The sequence below is a fragment of the Fusarium subglutinans genome (genome assembly GCF_013396075.1).
Source record: "Fusarium subglutinans strain NRRL 66333 chromosome Unknown NRRL66333_c0000165, whole genome shotgun sequence".
NCBI classification, from domain to species: Eukaryota; Fungi; Ascomycota; class Sordariomycetes; order Hypocreales; family Nectriaceae; genus Fusarium; species Fusarium subglutinans.
Window position 1 is genome coordinate 74,046 of NW_023502228.1, and position 23,841 is coordinate 97,886.

The following is a 23,841-nucleotide window of genomic DNA, read 5'->3' on the forward strand; positions in this document are numbered from 1 at the left end:
TCAACGCGTCGTAGTCTTTGACCTTCATCCATCCGTAAGGACCACCAGGAAGCTCCTTCGTCCGGTCCCGAATAATCTAGACTCGCGACACAAACTCCGGGTCCTGGTGGTCCGGGAGCTTTCGTCCAGTTTCCGGCTGCTTCTGCCGGTGAACAATCGGTTCGACTTCATCCCAAGTGAGTGGTCGGAATTCAACTTCTTCAGTCTCCAGGTAAACACGGAAACCAGCCCATTGACCACCTTGGGAATACTCCTGGCTCCGCCGGTTGCGTCGGTCCCGGCGAGTCATACTATACCCATGGAGGCCAATCATGGGGATCTCAATGGAGTGAAAACCCTCCAATCGAGGATTAGTCCAACGGAGTCCTGAGTGGTGAACAGGATGTTTGAGGTCTCCCAATACTGGCTCAATACGTCGATGTTCTGGCTGGGGGCCAAATTGTTGGAGAGAGGAGATGTGCCAGCCTGGAGCATGCTTAATCACAAGGTCCATCTCCCGGAGAGAGCATAGCTTTTGAGCGACGGGAAAGCTGGTTCGAAACGGCAGTCCCTCCTCAAAAGAAGTATAAATCCGATCTTCGTCTGTGGCATTGATGGCCCATGGCATCCTCCGAAGCAGAAGTGTTCTCTGCATCAAAGGGAATAAATCCCACCCGATTGAGCATTGGCGAAGGCTTATGAGCCGGCGAACGGCATGAAGGTTCGGAACATCATCATCTTCGAGAAGGGCCGGAATGTTCGCGCCTCTAACCAAAAGCGCGTCGCGTTCAACGTCAAAGGTAAACCTTTGACCGGTGGTGGAGCTACGACCGGTAAGGGCTCGAGTCTTGAGAAGGATGTTTCGGAATTCGTGGCATGTCGCCATGATAGCGCGGATTGTTTCGTGCTCGTTGGTGCTCACCATCCTTCCGCTCGTGGTGAGGTGTTCTGGTAGGATCATTGGAGGGATCGCCAACTGGATAATTTTGATCTGAATCTCCGGAGGGAGATCCATGAATCCCGGGCCTGCCATCTTTCCAACCGATATGCCGTTAGGATCGACAATCTCTGTGTTGTTTCTTCTGGATATCTAATGGTGGGCTATGTCGAAAGAAGACGCGACGTGATGGAAGGGAATTGAGATACGTGAGTCAACTGAGGTTCTTGAGGTTAGTCCGGTATGATTTAGAATGGAAACAAGTAAAGACTGGCTGCTCACTGTAGATATCAAGGTTCTGCCACGAGGCTTAGGATGTCACCGTTGGGAGAGAACGACTATGAGTTGACGAGGTCGTTGAAAAGGACCGGCAAGGGACGATAGGGTGTATGATGTAGAGTCCCGCGTCAACAATAGAATAAGTGTCGCAAGAAAGTCTCGACCATCGAGACCTTCTTGTCAGTACTTTCTGCGATGAATGTGGTGAGGAAAGAAAACTTTTCGGGAGGTCGGAAGCTGAGGAATGAGATAAGCAAGGCCTCTGATTCTTACAGTGGATTTGAAAACTACTGGCACTGGCATAGGTCAAACCCTTTGCCAGTGACACACTAGCCCCGTGATCGGGACACAAACAGCGTTGGGCTCAGGGCCTGTGACTGAGCTATTGGCGGACACAACGCCAAGTACTAGTCCACTATTGGACTAGAGAAGAGAGCCCTGAATACCATGGTTGGTTTTGAACAACTAAAAACAAGATGGAAGAAATACTGCTTGTTTACTTCGGATACTGAGACTTTGTAGCTGTTCGGGCCATCAAACAAGAACAACAAGTCACGACTGGCGAGAACAGGATAGCGACTCAAAGTTAGATCTGCCTATCCCAAAAGATGTTTACTTCTTCAAACTGACTTTCAAAGCTAAGAAAAATACTTAGTAAATCTCGAAATCCTCAACCAAATGCTCCGCATCATGAAACAACATATCCACATCAAGCCCATACAAATAACAGTCGCCGACCAACATCCAACCCTCGCCCTCCCTCCTCCTCAACAGAAACGGCTCAGTCGAACCAGGAAAATAAACAACCCTATCTCCCGCTTTCGCTCTCGGACTCGCCAGTCCCAAAGACCCCTTCTCACTTGTGAAAAGACATCGACCATAGCTCGCAAAGGTAAAAATTTCAGAAAACTCTCTGAGATCATACCCAATAACTTCAGGTTCTTCGTTTGACTTCTCTTCCGAGCTTGTGTCAGGGTCCTTCTCTTCTGAATCTTTCCCGACGCTTAACCACCAGAGATAGAACTCGTGATCGCGAAGAAACATTGATGGATCTGCTGATTCGAGAATACCGGCGCCGCAGTGTCGATACCATTGTGTGAAACCCACGCCAGTGCTGAAAAGCTCAGAGCCATGAGTTGCTGTAAGTGTCGTCGCAAAGGCTTTACTGACTGATGATTCATCCGCCTTCCACTCAGGTATCAGCTTCACAGCAAGACTTTCCCACTCCTTCATCACCCTTTCAAAGCCCTCAGTCCCCGGTGCATGACCAACACCATCCTCAAGTTCCGGCCCAACCTCCCGAATCGTATCTACCATTTTCCCCCTGATCGTCAAACTTCCGTGTTTCGAGAACGTCAAGCCTGGGAGATACTCCCTTCCAAGGAGTTCCCTAGGAAAGCTGAGCTGTGTTCCATCTGCACACCGAACGTCGTAGTTCTCCTCCGCGTCTTCGCGATACGGTGCGTACCAATTACCACCAGGGAGACTGTTACTCGAAACATCCGTGAAATCAGGGACCCACGATGGCAGGTCTGGATAGCTGCGCTTTACACCGATATTTTCCAGAATACTGAGATCTTTGGTGAGTTTGATCACAGCCTCCGTGAACTGACGAAAGATATCTTCCACCGGCTGATCATAGTCAACGGGTATGAACCCGGGTTCAAACAAACCCAAGATACCATAGATCTTATCCCGAATCTCAGTAGTCTGACAAACACGACTATACCTCAAAATACTCATCGGATCACTTCCAACTCCAAGCATCCTCAGACTCCAAACATGACTATCCGGATCGAATCCCCTGATCGGATGATCACCTTCACCGCCTCGCGAAGTCGACAGTCCCTTCGCACCACCCGAAAAGTCAGGTTTATAACTGATCTCCACGTTCCTCCAAAGCGTCTCCTCCTCTCCGCACATCATGACCGCTCTTTTCGCAACGGCGATTTCTTGGATCACCCATGTGCGGAAGAACCAAGGTCTTTTGACAAGCGCGGCCCAAGCACGGCGTTTATCTTCCGGTGGAGGTGAGCCACTGTCGAATGAGTCGGGGATAGTCTCGTCGTTGAGATGTTGGAACACAAGGTGGGAATCATCCGCTGCGTCACCGAGCCATACTACGACTTGACGCGCTGACTTGTAAATGTCGCCCATGATGCGGACTTGTTGGTTTCGTTCGCCGTGGACGGATTGATTGATGCATAGGGCGTCGACCCAGAGTGTTCGGACGGTGTCGGGGGAGCGAAGATGGATAAGTGCTGAGTGGAGGTTTGGTGTGATTGAGATATCTTGGTCGCCGAGGTTGATGTATCTGACTGGTGTCATGTCTCCCCAGACGTAGGACACAGCTTCGTAGTCGGGCTGGAAAGTGATATCGCTGTCCACTAGGCGTCCAACAAGAGGGTCTGTCCGGTTACTCGATGGGAGTAGTTCTAGAAGTCGAAAGGAGCTACTGCTGCTCAGAGGCTGATACAGCTCTGCTGAAGAGGTTGCCACCAAAGGAGAAGATGGCACAAAGTCGTTTACTTCCTGCGGAGTTGCGTGAGGAACCTCCTGCCTGCTTTTGACCATACTCTCGACTTTCTCATCCCAAGCTCGTCTCTCAACCGCGACAGCCGGCGCAACACGCTTCCTCACCTCAGAATAAGAAGGCATAGTCCACCCCTCATCACCAGAAATCTTCTTCTCCAGCATTCCAACTATCTCCAGCCACTTCTCAACACCGCAGACCGACCCTCGACCCCCTTTCCGTATCAAAGTAGGTGCATCGGCATGTAAGCCAGGACACTTAGCATCAGCCCCGGCTTCCAGCAACATCTTGACAACCGGCAGGTTATGTTTGATGATAGCGGTATAAAGCCAACTCGTCTTCGTTGCTTTGAGATTCTCACGATGAAGTCGTCGTCTTGAAATAAGTACCATGTCGATATGCGGACCTGGGTACTCGGTAATGAGATATCTCGTCTGCTCAAGGTACATATTTCCAGATGAAAGAAGCCAAGTCACCATCTCTCCCCAAGACTTGGGATCATCGGGTAGTTTCGCACCGTATTCACCAACAGACCATCGCAAAAGATTCAACCGTCCTCTCTTCAGCGCTCTCTCTTGCAAGGCCGCAGGATCAAGCTGGATATTGTGAGAAACTAGCAACTTTGCCATATCAACACTTGAAACCCAAGTTGGTACTTCATCTAGTCGTATGCCTCTGTCAAGAAGCCCGGTGGCTGCATCAAGCTTATTGTTCCGCGCGCAATGTTTCAGTACAGCTTGGTAATCCGAATCTGGAAGATCACTGGCTCGTGCCATGAACACTTCCAGATAGCCGACAAGGTCTTCATCGCTCCTATAAGGGCCCGCTGCTATCGCGACTTCGATGGGCGTCATATCCTTGTTGGTGCCTCCGCGGTTGAAAATACAGTGCCGACGACAACTCGCACTTTCGCCATGTTTTATGAGAGCCAACGCGATGTCGATGTTACAGCCCGCGGCTGCAGCATGCATCGCCGCTCCAAAGGTCGACCCTTCGCCTTGCCCACCATCTACCATTCTCGGGCCAGCGACATCAGCAGCAGCACCATACGCCAGCAGCTTCTTTACAACATCCAGCGCTCCCTTGCGACAGGCGATGTGAAGCATCATGACTAATCCCGGATCATCTTTGGGACATGAAAGTCCCTCTTCGAGGAGATACATAATGATCCCGCCCCAGGTAGTTTCGATATCAAGATCCCATAAAGGTATGTCAAAATTCACACCCGGAGGCCAACCAACCCACGTCATGTCGACGATCTCCTGCGGCGAGATCAAAGCGTCAAGGGTGACCTGAAGAAGGTTGGCTTGTTCCTTGGGCAAATTTCCCACAGTCTTTCCATCTTTAGCAGCCTTTCGTATCTTGGCAAGTTGCTCTGGGGACCTGCGTGGCTGGACTGTCGAAATATCCGCTCCAGCCTCGACCAAGAAGCAGACGAGCTCCTGATATCCCAGCATACAGGTATAAACAAGCGGTGAGTACCCCTCATCATCAAAGCAATTCACCGCTGCTCCATGAATCATAAGCAACTTGAGCATCTCCAATAGCTCAGGATTCGACTTCTTCGGGTCTTCACCCAAGTACCCCGGGTCAATCTTTGCCCTCTTGATTGCAACCTGCAGCAAATCCCTCTCGCCAGCAAACAAGTCTCCCATTTCATCTTTCTCCAGCAGCGCACGCGCCATCGGATAGTCCACCCTCAGCTCTTTGGCTAGGCACCTACGCACGGCTTCGACGTGGTACGTCTTGAAGACGGGTGATCTTCCATGCAGAGTGAAGAATTCGTCGAATTTTATCTTTTCGAGATGGGTGAGGAGTTGATCCCTTTCTACAGAAGGTTTTCGACTACAGAGGCTGAGGAGCCATTTGCCGGCGATTTCTTCTGGTGAGACCATTTTGGTGCATACGGTGAGTAAGACGTAGCTAGTCAGCCTGGCTGACGATGTTGAGACTCTGCCTTGCAAGCGGGGCTAATTGATCCTGGTTATAGTAATTTAGCGCTATATCCATGATCACCCGGTCTTGTCCTTGAGCCATGATGTAAATTAACCTGCTGCATAAGCGACAGACGCCGTAACTGCAAATCAACTGATTTCGAAGCAGATGGTATAGAAGTTCCCTGTTATCGCCAGCATTGCTGTGATCGACATCGAGCTTTTGGATCTGCAGCTTGTCACTTACTAGACTCCCTCTTACATCTGAGCAATTCCGCTAAAATCTCATCAAGAGACCAACTCTGATGCCAGCATACGCAACAGCTTAAGCTTGCCTGGGTAAGTTGAAGTCTATCAAAGTTCAACCGCCGATCAAAATCCTTGCGCAGATCTGGGGAAACCCTGAAGCCACGTCTAACTTGGTCATAGCCCCAACGCCACGATCCGTTTCTGTCTCTGATCTGTCAATTGCCTTTATCCGAATAAGCCCAACCAGATAAAACAACGCTTCCCGTGGTTGTTCTAGTGGTGTATATCCAAGCCTCGTTGTAATGTGGCAGATCTTGGCGCAGATTGTTTGCTTGGACCTGGATCTTTTGAGCTTTACCCCCGATTTGAGTTTATTCTATACAGTAATGCAGAACCATGTTTTTGGTACATCGCCATGGCCAAGGAAATGGAGAATGCAATATGCAATATTTAAAAAGCCCATCGTCCATTCCTTTGATTCTCATTTACACCCGTTCTATTCTATCAATTTACATCGTCAATGTTCAAACATGGGTCAATACGGCTTTTTAATACTGGACAGAGATGTCCGTGAAGTTCCCGGCGAAGTCGACATGAATACCGTCAGCATATTCTGGGGCTTTTCTCTCGGTGTGGCTGTTTTCTCAGTGGCCAAGGCGTCAGAGCAGAGCTGGAGGGCATGGAAGAGGCGTCGACGTGTGACATCCTATGTCGCTATGATCTGGGCTGTTTGGTTCAGTAGTATGGTTCTTGGATGTTTGGCCTGGGGATTTCAGCGGCAATACATAGATCCAAGGTAAGTTAATCTTGTTACCTGTTGCAATTCGAGTACTTACTCATTCTGGTCAAGCTTCGGGTTCTACTTCTCTGTTGGTAGGTTTCCAGTTCTCGATCACTGGGGGGTCTTCTGACATGCGTTAGCTTTGTTTTGGGCACTTCAACTCCAGTTCCTTCTCCAAATCATCCTCAATCGTCTTGGTTTATTGATGGTCGTCCCCGGTCGAGCCGCACGCCTTAAATGGATCGTATTCGCAATCATATTGGCAGTTAACATCAGCGTGTTCATCATCTGGATGCCAGCGCGCTTGCAAATCAACGACCAATGGATATGGCTGAACAGTATCTGGGATAGATGTGAGAGAGTCATCTTTGCCCTGGTAGATGGAGCGTTGAATGCATATTTCATCTACCTCGTTCGGTCAAGGCTTATTGAGAATGGTTTGACCAAGTATATCCCCCTTTCTCGTATGAATCTGTTTCTTATTTTTGTGTCTCTTTCCTTAGATGCAAGTAGAAAGACCTCCCATTATCTCTCAAGCCACTGACGTATTCCAGGTTGTTCTGGTTGGCCTCATGTCTTTGCCAAGTAGTCTGGTGTGAGTACCTTGACTCTCAGTAGGTCTTGACTGACAGTCCGCAGTTATCTCTCATTCCAACCAGTGTGTTATCTCCTCAAACTACAAATCGAGATGAAAATGGCAGAACTCATTACAAAGATCGTCCGGTCGTCAGGTGCAACAGGCAAAGACAACACTTACTGCCACCACTCCAGTGACAATCATGCAAAAAGCATGGCAACAAATACCATAACCAAGCCTACCGCCACTCATTCCTGTCCAGGTGTCCATAGAACATCTCCCGGAACCAACACCGCCCATATCGAAGCTAGGGACCGCGATAGCTCTATTGAGATGGAACTTCAAGGGCGCATGAGTACGAGTCAAAGCGGGATCTTGAGGACAGTAGGGACAACGGTCGCGAGTTCAACTACTGAGATTCGTGATTATCACCGTTCAGATAGCATAACAAGCTCGACGGCAGGCTTGGCCTTTTAGCCGATCGGCTAGTCACTATTAATGTTTAACAACTAATCCATTAGCCACCCGTTCCTATCCATTTATCCATAACTCATTCCCCGCAGTTGTCACATGCTGTACTAAGACCGGTAACTATAATCGCTAACAGCTTATGAAATAACACCGCTGCAGCGGCAGCGTACTGCGGCAATCCACCGCGGCAACCCACTGCGGCAGCGTACATGTATCAAACTTTAGCCTTCCATATAAATACTCTTTAGGATCAATACATAAACCTTCTAATAATTAACCAAAACGTGAAATTTCTTGCATCTCAGTCTATGTCTCAATTACCCTCACGCTCATCTACAGAGATGCCAGTTGGGGAATTTATGCCTAACGGTCTAGGTACCGATCCGCCCTTTACAGCAGTCGACCCTACACTTGGTTACAAATTGTTCCACGTCATGTTACGCATCCGAGATCCTGTGCAATCTCTACACTTCTATATCGACCTAATGGGAATGCGAACGGTTTTTACTATGGACACCGGCCCTTTTACGATATACTATCTTGGTTACCCTCAAACGGATGAGCATCGGGCAGATTTAGGCAAATTTGGCCGTGATACTCTAGCTCAGTTAGCCTACACCCCAGGACTTATTGAGTTGTACCATGTACACGGGTCAGAAAATGAGCCTCAGGGCTACTACAGTACTGGAAACCAACCACCGCATCTGGGCCTCGGACATATCGGATTCTCTGTACCTGATGTCCCCCGCGCCGTTGAACGCTTGAAGAATCACGGTGTTGAGGTGATCAAAGATTTAGGTGCTGCTAGTCGAGAAGATGTTCCCTTAAGCCAATGGGAAGCTGAAAAGAAAATTGGACTGGGTGATCTTCACCCTGCTTACCAGCATGTATTTGGACAGATTGCGTTCGTGAAAGATCCGGTAGGTATCAATCCTTATCAACGTATCACTGCTGTATAGTTCATAAGAAAACGCTAATAATAACTCTTAGGACGGATACACTGTCGAATTGGTTCCCCAGAAACTTCAAGAATGAGTGCAAAGTAGTTATGATTGTCATCACTTGGAAAGCCTAACGAGCCTAACGAGAGGACTGGCTTTTTAGCCGATAGACTAGCCACGATTAATATTGATGTTCCCTATCTACCCCGTTAATCCAATTTACACCAATGCTACACTATTATCAGAGATTAACACCCAACATTCATAGATTACTAACTCTCATTCTCGCGTATACACAAGCTTCCCGCCACTCACTCTCCCCTCCCTCATATCAGCCAGTCCATTCAAAACGCCTTCTAAGCCACTCCCCCCTCTATTCAGAAAAACACGCGGCGGCTTCAATAGTCCTTTTTCGAACAACTTCTCAGCTATTTTGACAAATCCTCTCTGAAATGCAAAGTCTGCTGGTACAGCCTCGTAAAACTCATTCTCATACATCCACGGATTACCTGTGGCTGAGTATGCGAGGATAGATTCGGCGGTGACGTGAGGATTGCGGCGTTTGACTTCGTGTTCGGGGCCAGGGTTGAGGGAGATGTAGATTGCGGATGGAGACTTCTGGAGGATTGCTGCGGAGGTCGTGAGGCTGGTGGGATTGGGATGGGTGTCGAAGACGTGGAGAAGGGGACCGCCTGAGATTTTGAGGATGTCGTCGATGAGAGTTTTGGACTTGTAGTCGAGGACATGATCGGCGCCCAAAGACTTGACATAGTCTGCATTACCGGGTGACGAAGTAGTAATAACTCTGGCGCCAGCGAGCTTTGAAAATTGGATTGCCGAGATCCCCATGGCTGTACTGCCACCGTAGATAAAGACAGGGAAGGGCTCTTTGGCTGGTTCATCTGGCAGGGGAAGATGAAGATGCTGGTATAATCCAACGCCCTGTCAAAATTCTCATTAGCATGAGCTAGCAACGTTTGGAAGGAATCGCGGTACCATCGTGATAAGCGCAACTCCCTGAGTCGCAGCATCTTCGTCGCTCATGTTATCAGGAACCTTCATCTGAATATCTCCCTTGACATGAATCAAGTGCGCAAAAGCACCATCATGCTTCCGCAGAATATTCCTAACGATATCTCAGTACTGGCCATACACCAACGTCTCAAATCTACATACTGCCCGACGACACCGCCAGCGATGCGATCCCCAACCTTGAAGTCCCTCTCAACTCCAGGCCCAACTTCGACAACAACACCGGCATAGTCTGTCCCAACAACAGCACCAGCGCAACTCTCATCACCTTGTAGGCCAAGATGGTAAGCATCATCTGGGTTGATAGCCCAAGCGGTGGGTTTGACTCTAATGTAGCCGGGCTCAAGCGCTGGCACAGGAATGTCCTGAACCTCGGCGTGGCCTGGGCGAATATTAACAAGAGCTTTCGTAGTAGACATGGCGTATTTAATGAATCAATGATAAGCAGTGAGTTCCTTGGCCTGCCTATAAGTACAGCTGTAAGTTGAGGATTACGTGATGTGATAAGATATGCATGACTAATTGTCGTATCACCGCATATGTCAGCCGTGAAGACACAACGTTATGCTAATCTGCTTATCAATAGTTGTGCATCCCTGACTCTTTATCTGACTCTATAAGAATTGGAAGACGGCATTAGATTGCGGTTTGATAATGTCAGCTAAGGACCCCGTGGCACGCCTACCCAGGTCATAATGTCAGGCTGCAAATAGCCTTGTCTCAATCACTGAACCTAATTCGATATTATAGTAAATAAAATCCACACAAATAAGGGAATAAGAAAACTTCTTTAGATATTATAGCATAATTCAGAAATAACAGACATAAACTCTATATCATTTTTATCATACTAGCTTTTATTAGTCAGAATGTCTGTTCTCTCCTCTACCCTGCAAGCCTCGGTTTGCTTGACTCCCCCACCAATCAAATCCGGGGTATTGAGCTTAACTCCCCTTCCCCACACCCCGCAAACCTCGGCTGATTTCATTTGGCTACTAATGAAGTCTGGGGTATATAACCCATCTCTCCTATTTACTTCCTCCTCTCACATACTCACACCAACATTCTCAATTACTCATCATGTCAGGTCCTGGTGTTGGTTTTGAGTACCCGCCCGTCAAGGTTACGTGGCTGCAACGCGATGTCCTCCTCTTCGCCAACACCATCGGCGCTACCGTCGATGAGTTACACTTCCTCTACGTCTGTCGCGATCCTCCCTAGAAACACTAAACTCTTATTGACAAGACACAGGAGTTTCATCCGAAATTCGCCGTCTTCCCTACCTACCCCGTCATTCTTCGTAAGTCCCGCTACCCTAGCCTTTCCCCGCACTCATTAACCCATCGCAGCCTTCAAGAAGGATTCCCAGGAAGTCGTGGACTACTACAAGGAAAGCAAAGCTGTTCAAATCCCCGGTGTTCCCAAACTAGACTATACGCGCGTTGTCGATGGCCAACGGAAGATCCAATTCCTAAAGCCCCTCCCAACCACCTCCGCGGGTCGCAATTTCGAAACCCGTCAGAAGGTCATCGGCGTCTACGACAAGGGTCGCCCAGGCACTGTCCTCGAGACGCAGATGGACCTTGTCGATGTAGACTCTGGCGAGGTGCACGCCCGAGTCACCAGCAGCGGCTTCTTTATCGGCCAGGGCGACTGGGGAGGCCCCAAGGGTCCAGCTACGGAGAACTACCCTCCACCGAAAGACAAGGCGCCTGATGCTACGATTGAAGTGCAGACTAACGCTGAGTTGGCGCTACTGTATAGGTTGAATGGCGATTATAATCCGCTACATGCTGACCCTGAACCTGGGAAGAAGATGGGTTTCGGAGGGACAATTATGCATGGGCTGTATTCGTGGAACTCGACGGCTCATTCGCTCTTGAAGGAGCTGGGTGGTGGAGACCCTTCCAATATCAAAGAGTATCAAGCCAGGTTTGCTAGCCCTGTGAGGCCGGGCGACAAGCTGGTTACGAATGCGTGGGTTATGGGGGTCAATCAGGACGGTTGGTCCGAGGTGAGATTTGTTACACAAGTCGCCAGTGGCAAGGTCGTTTTGAGTAATGGATTGGCTTTGATCAAGGTTATAGACAAGGGGAAGAGTAAATTGTAAATTTGTTTTCTCAATAGAGAGACATTTATCAATCAATCTGGCGTTCTGTCGTAATCTGAGTAAAAGATGGAAGATAAGACATAATTTGCAACTTTAGCCTCATATTCTATTTGTTCTGAACTTTGAAATCTTGGAAGTTGTCGTCAAGAGCACTGTAGCAAATCTTTTGGTACAATAGAAGCCCTCCCATCAAGACCAAAGACTCAACTCTCTTTCCAGGGTTATTACCCATTATGCCACGATCTTGTATCAGAAATAAGGCTGTCGTTGTATATCCAGCAAAAATCCTTGATCCACCTACTCTCCGCCTCTTAATGCAAGTTGGGCCATTACAAGCAGCAGGTCCATGGATAGTAAAAAGGTAAAAACAAGTTTGGGTTGCGGAACCTACGTCCGATAAAGTCAAAAACATATGACAATCTGCAGTGAGCATTACGGGTATAACGGATCGATCAAGGTGGTAACAGAATATAGCGGGGTTCACATTGGCGATGAACCCGTCGAATATGAGGCCCTTCGCATGTGAGTAGCGTTCAAGGCGGCTTGTCAGCGGCAGGCAAGGGTTATTGGCTCGTTCTGACAAATGAAGAGCGGCGATGGGAAGCGGCAGTTGATCCTTGACCACCTCGTCATATGAAAGGTGTAAAGTTGATTCGTCGTATACTGGCTTGCTTCATTCGCATACATCAAGCCATAGAATGATGTGTAATACGCGTAGTTTGACAGGTGAAAGTGATATATCGCAATGCTGCTATGCAATGTAACGCTATGCTACAGCGTTTAACTGTCCCAATCAGGTAGCGACTAACCCCATTCCAGCTCCCCCATCCGCGAATAGCGGTGATCATTGCTGCCCAAGCAGTCGATGACATCCTCAGCCGTCGTTGCAACCCGCAGAATAGTAGCATCCTCTGTGCCAACAAACCCTGCCTGTGCAGCTTGACGAACCCAGTCCATCAAACCCTTGTAGAAGCCGCATACGTCAAACACACAGATGCCGCATCGATGAATACCAAGCTGGTACCAAGTCGTTGTCTCCAGGAGTTCCTCCAAGGTACCGTATCCGCCACTCAGAGCTACAAAGCCGCTCCCTGGAGCGCCACCAATGACTGACTCGATCATGAGTCTTTTACGTGTATGCATGTCTTTCACAACAGTCCTGCTCCCGAATTTTGAAGGATCGGCCCTTTTCTTGGTGAGTCTTTCTTCGTACTTTGCGAGTGCAACCGGAATGATGCCTTGGACGGCACTTTGTCCTGAGAGTTGCACCAGAGTGCTGGCGATGGCGCCCATGATCCCAGTCGTGCCGCCACCGTAGACGAGTTTGTAGTTATTTTGGTGGAGAGCAAACGCAAGCTTTTTAGCTGCATCGATATGACCCGGGTCGTTCCCTGGCGAAGATCCGCCACTAGCGTAGGTTAGCTTAAGATCGGCAGGTAGGAGAGAAGGGAGATCTACAATAGACCCACGACTCGAGAATTGGAGTTAGAGTTCAATGTGCCGTTAGTGGGAACTTTGATCGTTCGCAAACTGTAACAAAGATCGTTGAGCATTGAGATAGCAGGTATCTCGACATCAGACATCCAGGAAGTCTTGTTAGTGACAGGGAGGCTCATGCATACTACGCCGGCTTGGTGTAAGAAAGGGTTCAGGACGGAGCGAATCCACTCGAGTTGATGGAAGCCGTACTGCAAGGTATTGGCGTTCATGAGTGCGAGACCCCTTTGAAACGACGACTGCCGGGCGTTGCGTGGCGAGTCTGCCTCGAGATAGGGATAGAACTCTTGATACCCAATGGCCTTCCATACACCCTTATGGAAGCAGGCGTTGTCATCCATCAAATTCTGCTGCAGGTCTCTCAGCGTCTCAAGTTCGTCAAGGAGACCCCTCTCGAGCATTTCGCTGGCTCTAACTTGGATAAATTTCCAGTATGTGGACTGGCGCGGGATCAGAGTTGCAGAAATAAACCGATACTGCCGCTTGAACGCCTCATGCAACAAAGGTATTGCGAGAGACGTTGAGCCGCCGACAAGAATAGGGAGGTTCCCTCGGTTTGTAATTTCGTCCATCTTGTCAGCAGCCAGGGCCACAAACTCATTGGGTTCCTCATCAGCCTCGAGATAGTCAATCAGGTGATGAGGAACATCATCTATCTCTTGAGCAGTGGGCTTGGCGGTGATAATGCTTCCCGCCTTGTAGCACTGTAGACTATCGACAGAGATGACCTCGCTCGGAAAGGTCTTCGCAATGGCAACCCCCAACTTGGTCTTCCCGGAGGCGGTAGGGCCAAAGATAGCGATACAGAGCTTTTGATTGGGTTGCATGGCTGTGAGACTGATGTGAAGATGCAAGGAGGTGACTAGATAAGCAGGCCATGAAAGAAGCAAATCAAGCGTTTAAATAGCCTACATCCAGTTTGGTCAATTACGCATTTGTGAAAATACTCATCAACAAGATCATGCCGATAGTCTCGTTCCTGTCCAAATGCGGTAGGTAATACGCATATTCTACTCATAACTGCGTTCTATGATAAGTACGGAGTACTTCCGCAAGCTATCCTATGCATGATACCGAATAGGGACAGTTTGTCACCGCTTCATAAGCTGGCTGACAGGGTTATTCGCAATTAAGATTTGACAAGGTCGATCAGAGAAAGATGAACAGGGGTCTTGATAGCAATACCTATCAGTCGCGGTATATCGCTCGGAATGATGTTCCGTGGTCAACTGCCGCAATTAGTATGTTGTCACAGACGCGAGCGGAGGTTATTGATGCCGCGATCCTCCGAGACCGACAAATAGGTATGTTGGTTAATTTCAAGTATTGTTTTCTCTTATTCACTATCTATACCCCTTGGTGAAACCTTCTGGGTAAAAACTTATATCGGGGAAAGAAAACATCGTGTTGTCATTTATCACCTATGTTCGCAGCCTAAAGCTTAACTTTATAGGAGGTAGTCCACCCCACAGCTATCTATACCCTGTAGGTCTGGACATCATGTTCTCTGGCATGGAAGCGAAGCCATGAAGTAGACAGGTTGTAAAGCATGAAGTGACGCTGCAGCTACCGAGAGTATCTATGACAATTAAGGCAGGTCACCTTGGAAAGACGAAGCTAAAATGACGGAGTTCCTTGATATCGTGCTATTTCAGATAGAATCCTGCACATATCTTGTTTTCATCCCTGCTGCTTTGTTTCACCAGTTCGTTCCTCGCTTACAGAAGGCAGATCTAGCCCAATCCATGCTATGGCATTAAACTAGCTCCCGACTTATTCCTGAGGGTAGCAAATCGGCTACTTTAATTGGTAATGCTTTTGAAGTGAGGCCAATATGATCTTTTCTGCTATCTCTTCTCCATGTTTGCCATATCTGCAAAGGCGCAGCTCTACCTGCCCATGCTGTCGAAATACCAATGAGCCCATAGGAACAGACTGTTTAGTTGGTGCTCTTATTGACCGGAATCAAATCATTCCGGATAGCACCAAATCTCTTATAACCTCTCCATCGGTGTTACCCCAATTCCTTCCGATATTGCCTCCAATCCATAATATCGTTTCAACAATGTACCCGACCTTACTGGCCATCGGAACCGGGGCATTATCGGGAATACTTGCCCACATTCTAATATTCAGAAACGGGGAATGGGATCTTTACACTACCAAGATCCTACAAGGACTTCTCATAGTCTTTGGTCTCCTGGTACTGAGCTTCAAGAGGCTTGGAGCTACAGAGGCTGGGTCACCGTACAGTTTCTTGGAGTCCGTCATAGCATCCATGTACATGGTTTCGTTTCTCGTTTCAGGGACCTTTTTCAGCATTTTTATTTACCGCATCAGCCTCTTCCACCGCTTATCAAAATTTCCGGGACCTTTCATGGCCAGAGTCTCCAACTTGTATCTCACCAAGCGTTCCGTTGCTAGCTTTCAGCTCTACAGGGAGATTCAAGACCTTCATAGAAGTTATGGTGATATTGTGCGCGTCGGCAAGTAGCAACATCCTCTGCTCATACTAATGGTGCTAACCTACTGCTGTGTAGGACCTCAGCACTATCCATCCTCGATGCTAAGGTCTTCCATGCAATACACTCCAACAATTCGCCGTGTAGTAAAGGACCTTGGTACAACCTCGAACAGCCAGCAATCTCTCTTCATATGTCGCGAGACAAGAACGATCATTCTCGTAGGCGACGAGCCTGGGACAGGGCGTTAAGCTCAAAGGGTGATTTCCTATGAGTCACTATCAAGCTTGCGAAGGCTAACTAGTTCACATAGCTCTCCGTGACTACGAGGCCCGAGTGGTCAAATACACCAGCCAGCTACTCGATCGACTAGAACAGAGCCAAGATATACCTATTGACATTGCAAAGTGGTTCAAGTTTTACAGCTTCGATACCATGGGCGACCTGACTTTTGGTCAGAGCTTCAACATGCTAACAGACGGCGTCAAGCATCCATTCATGGCCCTGGTCGAGTCGCATATGGTGATGGCCGGGACCTTCAGCCAACTGATCTGGATGTTTCCCTTGTTCAGGGCGATGCCGTTCCTTGGTAGGGAAGACGCTATCTTGCAGAAATGGCTTGAGACTCAAGTTCGGCATCAAGAACAGGTATGGTATGACAGTATTTAGCCTTCCATTCAAAGACTGACATGATGATGCAGAATAAACCAGACCTTCCGAATATCTTCTCTTGGCTTCTTGAGGATTACAAATCCCAGCTATATCCCAAAGAGCAAGATTGGTTAAACCTACAAGCTGACATGCAGCTTATAGCCGTTACTGGAAGGTGAGGGCACGTCCTTCGTGGCAGAGGCTGTCAGCTAATCTTTTATCCAGTGACACCACTTCTGTAACACTTACTTGCCTGTTCTTCTTATTAGCTACGAACAAAAATGCATGCGTTCGGCTTCAAGAGGAGATCGATGACCTGTTTTCCAGCTCTTCAGAACCAAGTCACTCGAGCTTTTCCAAGTTGACATATCTTCAAGCTTGTATTGATGAGACACTTCGACTCTTTCCTCCAGTTCCATCTGGATTGCAGCGCATGACACCTGCAGAAGGGCTGCGAGCCGGTGACATCTTCATTCCTGGAAATACTGTAGTGACTGTTCCCTCATACACACTATATAGAGGTATGCAGCACTAAAGGAGCAAATCACCGTTTCAACTATTGTCTTGAGTTAACCTGGCTTATAGATGAACGGTACTTCACCGCTCCGGATGACTTTGTCCCAGAGCGCTGGACCACAAATCCAGATATGGTAAGGGACGGTTCGGTATTTGCGCCATTCTCAGTTGGTAAGTCATGACCGTCTCTGTAACCGTATTTCTTGAGTTTCCAAGGCTAATCGCATCGTTCAGGTCGCTATGCATGCGTGGGTAAGCAATTGGGCCTCATGGAAGTTGGCTATGCTACGTGTATGATATTGCATCGCTTTGATGTCTGCCTTTCTGGCGCGGAAAATATCAGCAAGTCGGCGTTTCTTGAGGGTCTTAGAGACCATTTCACACTGGATGCGCCTCGGCTTCATCTTGTATTTACAGCTAGGAAGCACTAAGTTATTTTGCCCGTCAAGCTTTGTTTACTTAAAGGTAATTGCTCTTTAATTCAACCTGGCGGTACATAATAGGTAGCTCAATTTCTGCGGCTCCATTCACGAAATCTTTTGAAACCGCGGTAAATCGAACTATGAAACTGATTTCTCTGAACTTGTATTGTATAATACTACTCGGCCATCGCGTCTCACTCTGTTCCTCCTCGTACCGCAACTTAGTACAGGTTAACTTGCTATAACAAGGACAGGGATCATTAACAAACAAGTTAACTTATTTAAGACTAGACCCTTGCTGCCGGGTCACTAACCCACCGATCTCGCTCGTCTGAAACCCCTAAATTTTACACCATCACATCCCAATATCACTATCTACAGCCCAACAGTACCAGCACCTCCTAGTTTTGCCCTTGACCAGTTCACGTGCACTATTTTACTGCATCATGTACTCATTCAGCTGTCAAATCTGCGGCGTCGACATGGCCATCGCCCGCATCCGGACTCCAGATGAGCCGCCTAGCGCAGCTTGGAACTTGGAGGGTGCTGACTACGTCGGCTTCCGTAAATGGCCGCATCAAGATCAATTTGAGGACGAAGATAGCCTAGAATGCGCAACAGAAGACCGGGGTCCAGCTAGACCTCCAGAAGTTGACGCATGGCCGGATCAGGACGATGAAGATGGCCCAGATTGGGCGCCAGATGCACAGAGTTCCAGCGAAGAAGATCCTCTGGAGTATGATTCTGGATGGGAGACTGATAATGAAGATATAGAGGCTGAAGTCTCATCTACATCTGATGAGGAGGACAGCGACTACTCGAATGATGCACCCGACCAGTACCCTCTTACGGATCTCTATACCTGCGAATTTCCCGATCGCTTGCCACATGGCACATGGCACAACGGTCTTGCCTACTACACAGGCGATCGCAAGCATCCTGAGAAATGGTCTCTACTAAGTTCAGACGATTCAAACGTCCCCTCAGAGCACATCGCTTCACCTTCGTGCCAAAGTCTGCAAGGCATCAACGGCCATGTTCTCAGCGTCGCACAAATGAAGAACTGTCGAAATGTCCGATTTCTCGTCCCTAAGCCGTCGATGTGGAAAGCTGATTTCAGCGATCAACTTCTTGAGGGAAGCAGTGATAATCTATTCTATGTATCTGGAGAGTCAAGCGGTTCAAATATGATTGAGGGCAGACGTTTCAGAGGCATTCACTCGCTTTATCCACCACGACATGGATTGAAGGATATAAGTACCAGCTGGGTATATGTGGACGAAGGTTGCATGGTAAGTTTATTTGATGGCTTTGATAATAATAGGTACTAACAGCTATGCCAGGAGCTTGATTACTCGCTGGTTCCACTCCCGGTGCATTCATATTGTCTGGATCTGTATGCCAAGGCCTCACTCCGTCGTCTAGGGCACGTTGACTTGAATGGACTGTGGCACTGGCGTGAGATGCGGAATATTCCAGCTTCATACGGCCTTGAAGATCGTATTTCGGAACCGATACGGAAACAGATACACTTGCCAGAACTGCAGCGAGCCCGCACGCAGTGGGATTACCCTTGGCTCCATACACCTGGCGATGAGTGGCTTGTTGCAAATCCTGTCGAGATCCCCGGTATTTCCCGAGTTTTGGAGTCGTGCGTGAAAAAGTTGTGCTTGAAGGGATATGCACAGCAGACGACGGGGTTCTTAGCCTTACCCTCTGAGATCATCCAACATACTCTATCGTTTCTTGACATACCCGATGTCGACAGCGCGGCCAAGACTTGCAGAGCGATATTCAAGCTTGCGCAGCTAATATTCAGAGAGAGTGTACTGAGATCCATGCCTTGGCTGTGGGAGATTCTCGAGAATAATGAATATCCCGCGTCTCGTGATTGCCTGCCGACATGGGATCCTCTCTGCCCTCTGGGTATTCCACCACCAACACTCCCCATCGGATTAGAGTCTGAAGAGGAGGAAGAAGATCGATGGGAACCTATTCTCTTTGAATTCCCTGAGATGCAGCAAGTTTGCAAGGCGACCAAGGCTGTCAACCGCCAGCGCCGAGAGGAGATTATAGCACCTTATCATGAAAAGCTGAAGGTTTTGCTGCAGCATTGGCACAGCTTTCGCAGAAATGTTGAAGTTTGGATACATGGCAAAGGCGAGCGACGCGATATGAATTGGAGGCGAGTATGGTTCCTGTTCAACCCTGCGACGAGCCCGTTGCCAGGTATAAGAAACAGGGCAAGGATCTGGGAGGACTGCAAGACCATCATGGACTTTGTCGCCTTGGCTCGTGAGGGAGAGCATGTGGAAGAAAGGCATAAAGAGTTGAAAGCCAAGATATCAGACTTCGTTGATGAGAACTCATATGCGCTGCCTGATACAGTTCCAGATGTCCCTAGTTGGCTGCAAGCATATTAGTACCGGGTCAATGGCATTTCACCCATACATACAGCAAAAGGGAATCAAACTTTAGAGAATTCCCAAAATTATCCTGATACGATGGCTAGGATAGACTCAAGTTCGCGTGCCCATCATCAAGGCCATTGTAGTTCATGTCTCCCTCAGGGTCGCAAGTTTGCTGAAGAGGCAAGATTGATCAGTTATGAGGGTAACACTCAAAGTTTCAGAGCACCTCTCATATCCCAGCCAAGAAGAACATCATCGTTGCAAAGCAGCAGATGTAAGTGGGCATTCCCTTACCTCCGCCTCCTGAAATGGGGAGATCCGTTCACACCAGAAAGTAGTTCCGACGCGGGACTGAATCGGCACACATCAAGCTGTAAGCTACATATGCAGTATCACGATAACTGTGATAGAATAGTGAACATGCATACATATACACCAATAGCCAGTACTGCAACGCGCTTCATCGGGCGCTCATGCAGGGTATATCAGGCTCTAATATGCTCATCACCTTCTCCAATAGCAACTCTTTTTACAAGCCATGGAAAATAGGAGTGGTACCGAGGCAAGATTTGACGGCACAAGTGACATTATTCTCTTTGCAAATAAGGCTTCATGCGATAGGCTAGGCTCAGACCGGTTGCAAAAATGACAGTTCTCGAACAAGCCTCGAATTAGCTGATTGGCACCTCGCGGGGCCATCTGTTGGTGGCATTTACGCCAGGGTTACACCAGCCGTTGGTAGCCAACAGCATTGACATCTCCAGCCCTATCGCCATTCGATAACTTCTTCTGTTGGCTCCGGGCTTCGGACCCCGGATGGGAGACGCGTCACCGGTTTGCTGCAAGATGCAGTAAAGGTGTTGGTTGGTGGGGATTGAGAACAAACATGCATTGGAATGGGTACTGCTGGATAAAAGGTAGCCTGCCGTTACATCGTCTCTAACCATGCCGTATAATCGTCCACTTTTACTCTCGACCAGGCCAGCTCATCCTTATTGACCGATCCTCTATCCCCGCATTTCATGTTCGTATATCGCAACTTTATTGAACTATAACCTACATTATAATCTCGCAATGGCAGCTGGTAAGAATATTATCTAACTAGACCTCCGCTACCTCTAACAAACATGGCAGACGATGGAATTCCTGAGCCCTATCCCCCTGCCGCAAGTCTGCTTCAGCTCTTCGACGAACGGCCTGTTCCCAACCTTTCACCGAAAATTGTCGAAAGAATAACTTTCAAAGACGTCGATCCATCAGACCAAGCCGCAGCCGTTGTCGTGTCATTCCACGATGCCTTGAGAGACAATGATATCCAAGCTCTTCAAGACTGCTTCTTCGCTGATCAAGCTTACTGGAAAGATGCATTGGCATTTACCTATCATTTGCGAACCTTTTATACACCTTCGGTCATTGCTGCCAATTTGTTGGAAACTAACAAGATGAGAGGTCCTTCTATGAGATGGAACATGGAGAGCGTGGTGTTCGTCGCTGCGACGCCAGTACTGGTATGTTCGCTCCGATTGACATCACTACTTGATGGGAGACTGATGCTGGCTTATCTTGCTCCAGCAATTTATTGACGTCGCGTTGTCGTTCAGAACAGCGTCGCCTGCGGCTTCATGCAGTGCTCGGATCGTACTCCTCCCGATTCAGAGCTGCGAGGATAAGCTTGGATGGAAGATCTGGATTCTGAGCACCAAGCTTGAGAACCTTGATATTCATCCAGAAAATGCATCTTTGCTCCACTTACCTGGTCGCAATTTGAATGGCATAGCACAGATTAACACTGATGTCTTCATTATTGGCGGGGGCAACGCGTTAGTCCATTGTTCCAGTCCCTGCTTCTTCGTTGACTAACGATGCTGTAGTGCGGCAGCTCTCGCCGCTCGGCTCAAGACCTTTGGTGTCGAGAGCATCATGGCTGAACGAAATGCCCATGTCGGCGATAACTGGGCCAAGCGCTACGACTGCATGAAGTTCCACGTGCCAACTTCATTTTGCGACATGCCTTACACGAGTGAGTTAAATCGAGCGCCTCTAGAGACGGAGGTTCAGCTAACTAACCCGAGCAGGCTACCCAGAAGAGCTTCGGGGCCTTCACCGCCTGAGCAAGGATGAACTGGCCAATCACTTGGCACAATATGTCGCGTCATTCAACCTCAACGTCATCACGTCGGCAACAATTCAGTCGACGGTTTACAACAAGTCAAGTGTGAAATGGACGATTGAACTACAAACTCCTGTTGGAGTGGTTACAGTGACTGCTAGGCAACTAGTCCAAGCAACTGGTGTTTCCTCCCAGAGGCCTTATGTTCCTACTATTGCAAATGCAGAGGTCTACAAAGGAATCAACATTCACTCGTCGGACTACAAAAACGCAAGAGCATTGGCCGAGAAAGGTGTCAAGGTTAGTGGACAAGCTTCAGTATCGTCACACAGTCTAACAGATAAAGTCGGTTCTCATCATAGGATCAGCAAACACGGCTTTCGACATCCTCGGCGACTGCTACGCTGCCGGTCTCGAGTCAACAATGGTCGTGCGATCGCCGACATACATCTGCCCATTCGAGTATATCTGCAACGACGTCAGTCTAGGCGCGTACAACTTTGACGTCGCGCGTGGCGATAGAATGTTTCTCATGCTTCCGTCCGCCGTGGAAGGTCAACTCGCGCGAAACCTCTTCAGAGGGCTCGCGTCCAAGGAGCCAGAACGCTATGCCGCTCTTAGAGAAGCTGGATTTCCGGTGCTCGATAGTACAGACCCTAAGCAAGCGCTCTTTTGTAATTTGATCGAGAGAGCTGGTGGACACTATGTTGACGTCGGCGGAACAGACATTATAGCACGAGGGAAAGCCAGTGTCAAAGCAGGAGTCGAACCGATCGCGTTTACTGAGGATGGTCTTCAGTTCTCCGATGGAAGCTCTGCCGCCGCCGATGCCGTGATTTGGTGTACAGGTTTTGCAGATCGTGACGTTCGGTCCGTAGCCGCTGAGGTCCTGGGAGGTGAAGGATGTGAAAGACGCAATGCCAGCGATGAAAAGGTCCTTGGACCTCGCGAGATTGCTGATCGTCTCGACGCCACATGGGGCATTGACGCTGAGGGCGAAATACAAGGAATGTGGAAGAGACACCTGAGACTGGAGAATTACTGGGTCATGGGGGGTTATACGCAGCAGCATCGATGGCACTCGCGGACGTTGGCTTTGCAGATCAAGGCTGCCTTGGAGGGTATTCTTCCTCCGGCGTATCGGGAGACTCTTGGGAGAGATTAGTTGTTATCCCCCGACTTCCGAGGCGGTGATTATTGATCAAGTCTGACCGTTTCGTTGAGGATCTTCTGCTCGCGTGACTAGTCTGTAATGCTTAGTCTGTCTGATATCCCGGTATTCCTATAGTCCACGAATGGGAATTTATGGTCCCCTGGATCAATTTGCTGTCCTTGGGGCTGTCACCCTCCTCTGCGGACATCCCGCAATCCGACAAACACGTTATATTGCAGCTCCAGATCTAAACCTCCAGCGACCTGGATGACTAGAAAAAATAGAAGGAGGGAATAAGGCAGGGTGGCCCTCTAATTCGGCCTCGATGGCTTGTTCTGCACGTCATATTGATTCTGAGAATGACAACCAACTAAGGCATCTAAGCACCAGGGACTTCCCCTGACTTGCTTGACTCCTCCGTCCTCGCCTTGATCTGCACCGAAAACAGCGAGCCAGACACCCGACTGCCCGTAGATCCATGTCTCAGAGTAAGGTTACGCTCGTAAACCATCTATCGATTGAAGCGGACATAAGACGGTGAGTTCCGTACGGATACGGATGGCTGACCAAGTCTAGGTAGTCAGCGTGGACAAGGGTTGAGGTTATGGCGTGTTTCAAGGTTGGGGGCTAATTTGCCCATTATTCTTTGGTTCTACGGGCCCACACATCGTGCCGACAAGACAGGAACGGGCATCCAATTTGAATGAGGGGCGCAGATTGATTAGATGAGGTCGTATAGGAGGGGCACAGCAATGGATACTTTGCGTCCTGGTATTCAATCACTGCTCTTAATCGC

General features: G+C 48.7%; 8 protein-coding genes across 8 annotated transcripts; 4 read left to right on the forward strand and 4 right to left on the reverse strand.

Annotated features, from left to right (window-relative positions):
- Positions 1–76: 76 nt before the first annotated feature.
- Positions 77–1,012, reverse strand: FSUBG_10003 (K P-type ATPase (mediates high-affinity potassium or sodium uptake); the record flags this gene model as incomplete). Its single annotated transcript, XM_036674538.1, has 1 exon — positions 77–1,012. One exon carries the CDS (start codon positions 1,010–1,012, stop codon positions 77–79), a length of 936 nt encoding a protein of 311 aa, XP_036534518.1.
- An 834-nt stretch (positions 1,013–1,846) lies between these two features.
- On the reverse strand, positions 1,847–5,623 carry FSUBG_10004 (heterokaryon incompatibility het-6; the record flags this gene model as incomplete). Its single annotated transcript, XM_036674539.1, has 1 exon — positions 1,847–5,623. The coding sequence occupies one exon, from the start codon at positions 5,621–5,623 to the stop codon at positions 1,847–1,849; it is 3,777 nt and encodes a 1,258-aa protein (XP_036534519.1).
- An 818-nt stretch (positions 5,624–6,441) lies between these two features.
- FSUBG_10005 (lactoylglutathione lyase) lies at positions 6,442–8,775 on the forward strand (the record flags this gene model as incomplete). Its single annotated transcript, XM_036674540.1, has 6 exons — positions 6,442–6,707; positions 6,762–6,784; positions 6,833–7,045; positions 7,352–7,624; positions 8,116–8,660; positions 8,731–8,775. 6 exons carry the CDS (start codon positions 6,442–6,444, stop codon positions 8,773–8,775), a joined length of 1,365 nt encoding a protein of 454 aa, XP_036534520.1.
- Positions 8,776–8,960: 185 nt separating this feature from the next.
- FSUBG_10006 (toxD) lies at positions 8,961–10,132 on the reverse strand (the record flags this gene model as incomplete). Its single annotated transcript, XM_036674541.1, has 3 exons — positions 8,961–9,623; positions 9,678–9,807; positions 9,858–10,132. The coding sequence occupies 3 exons, from the start codon at positions 10,130–10,132 to the stop codon at positions 8,961–8,963; spliced, it is 1,068 nt and encodes a 355-aa protein (XP_036534521.1).
- A 661-nt stretch (positions 10,133–10,793) lies between these two features.
- FSUBG_10007 (multifunctional beta-oxidation) lies at positions 10,794–11,823 on the forward strand (the record flags this gene model as incomplete). The annotated part of the gene is made up of 3 exons (XM_036674542.1): positions 10,794–10,913; positions 10,959–11,013; positions 11,063–11,823. The coding sequence occupies 3 exons, from the start codon at positions 10,794–10,796 to the stop codon at positions 11,821–11,823; spliced, it is 936 nt and encodes a 311-aa protein (XP_036534522.1).
- An 804-nt stretch (positions 11,824–12,627) lies between these two features.
- FSUBG_10008 (lysine decarboxylase) lies at positions 12,628–14,147 on the reverse strand (the record flags this gene model as incomplete). Its single annotated transcript, XM_036674543.1, has 2 exons — positions 12,628–13,231; positions 13,282–14,147. The coding sequence occupies 2 exons, from the start codon at positions 14,145–14,147 to the stop codon at positions 12,628–12,630; spliced, it is 1,470 nt and encodes a 489-aa protein (XP_036534523.1).
- Positions 14,148–15,385: 1,238 nt separating this feature from the next.
- On the forward strand, positions 15,386–19,794 carry FSUBG_10009 (pisatin demethylase cytochrome P450; the record flags this gene model as incomplete). Its single annotated transcript, XM_036674544.1, has 9 exons — positions 15,386–15,810; positions 15,861–16,042; positions 16,096–16,430; positions 16,484–16,608; positions 16,659–16,954; positions 17,019–17,083; positions 17,166–17,201; positions 17,761–18,663; positions 18,706–19,794. The coding sequence occupies 9 exons, from the start codon at positions 15,386–15,388 to the stop codon at positions 19,792–19,794; spliced, it is 3,456 nt and encodes a 1,151-aa protein (XP_036534524.1).
- A 1,062-nt stretch (positions 19,795–20,856) lies between these two features.
- Positions 20,857–23,057, forward strand: FSUBG_10010 (K+ transport flavoprotein; the record flags this gene model as incomplete). Its single annotated transcript, XM_036674546.1, has 6 exons — positions 20,857–20,866; positions 20,917–21,290; positions 21,355–21,602; positions 21,654–21,802; positions 21,858–22,192; positions 22,233–23,057. The coding sequence occupies 6 exons, from the start codon at positions 20,857–20,859 to the stop codon at positions 23,055–23,057; spliced, it is 1,941 nt and encodes a 646-aa protein (XP_036534525.1).
- Between the last annotated feature and the right edge of the window lie 784 nt (positions 23,058–23,841).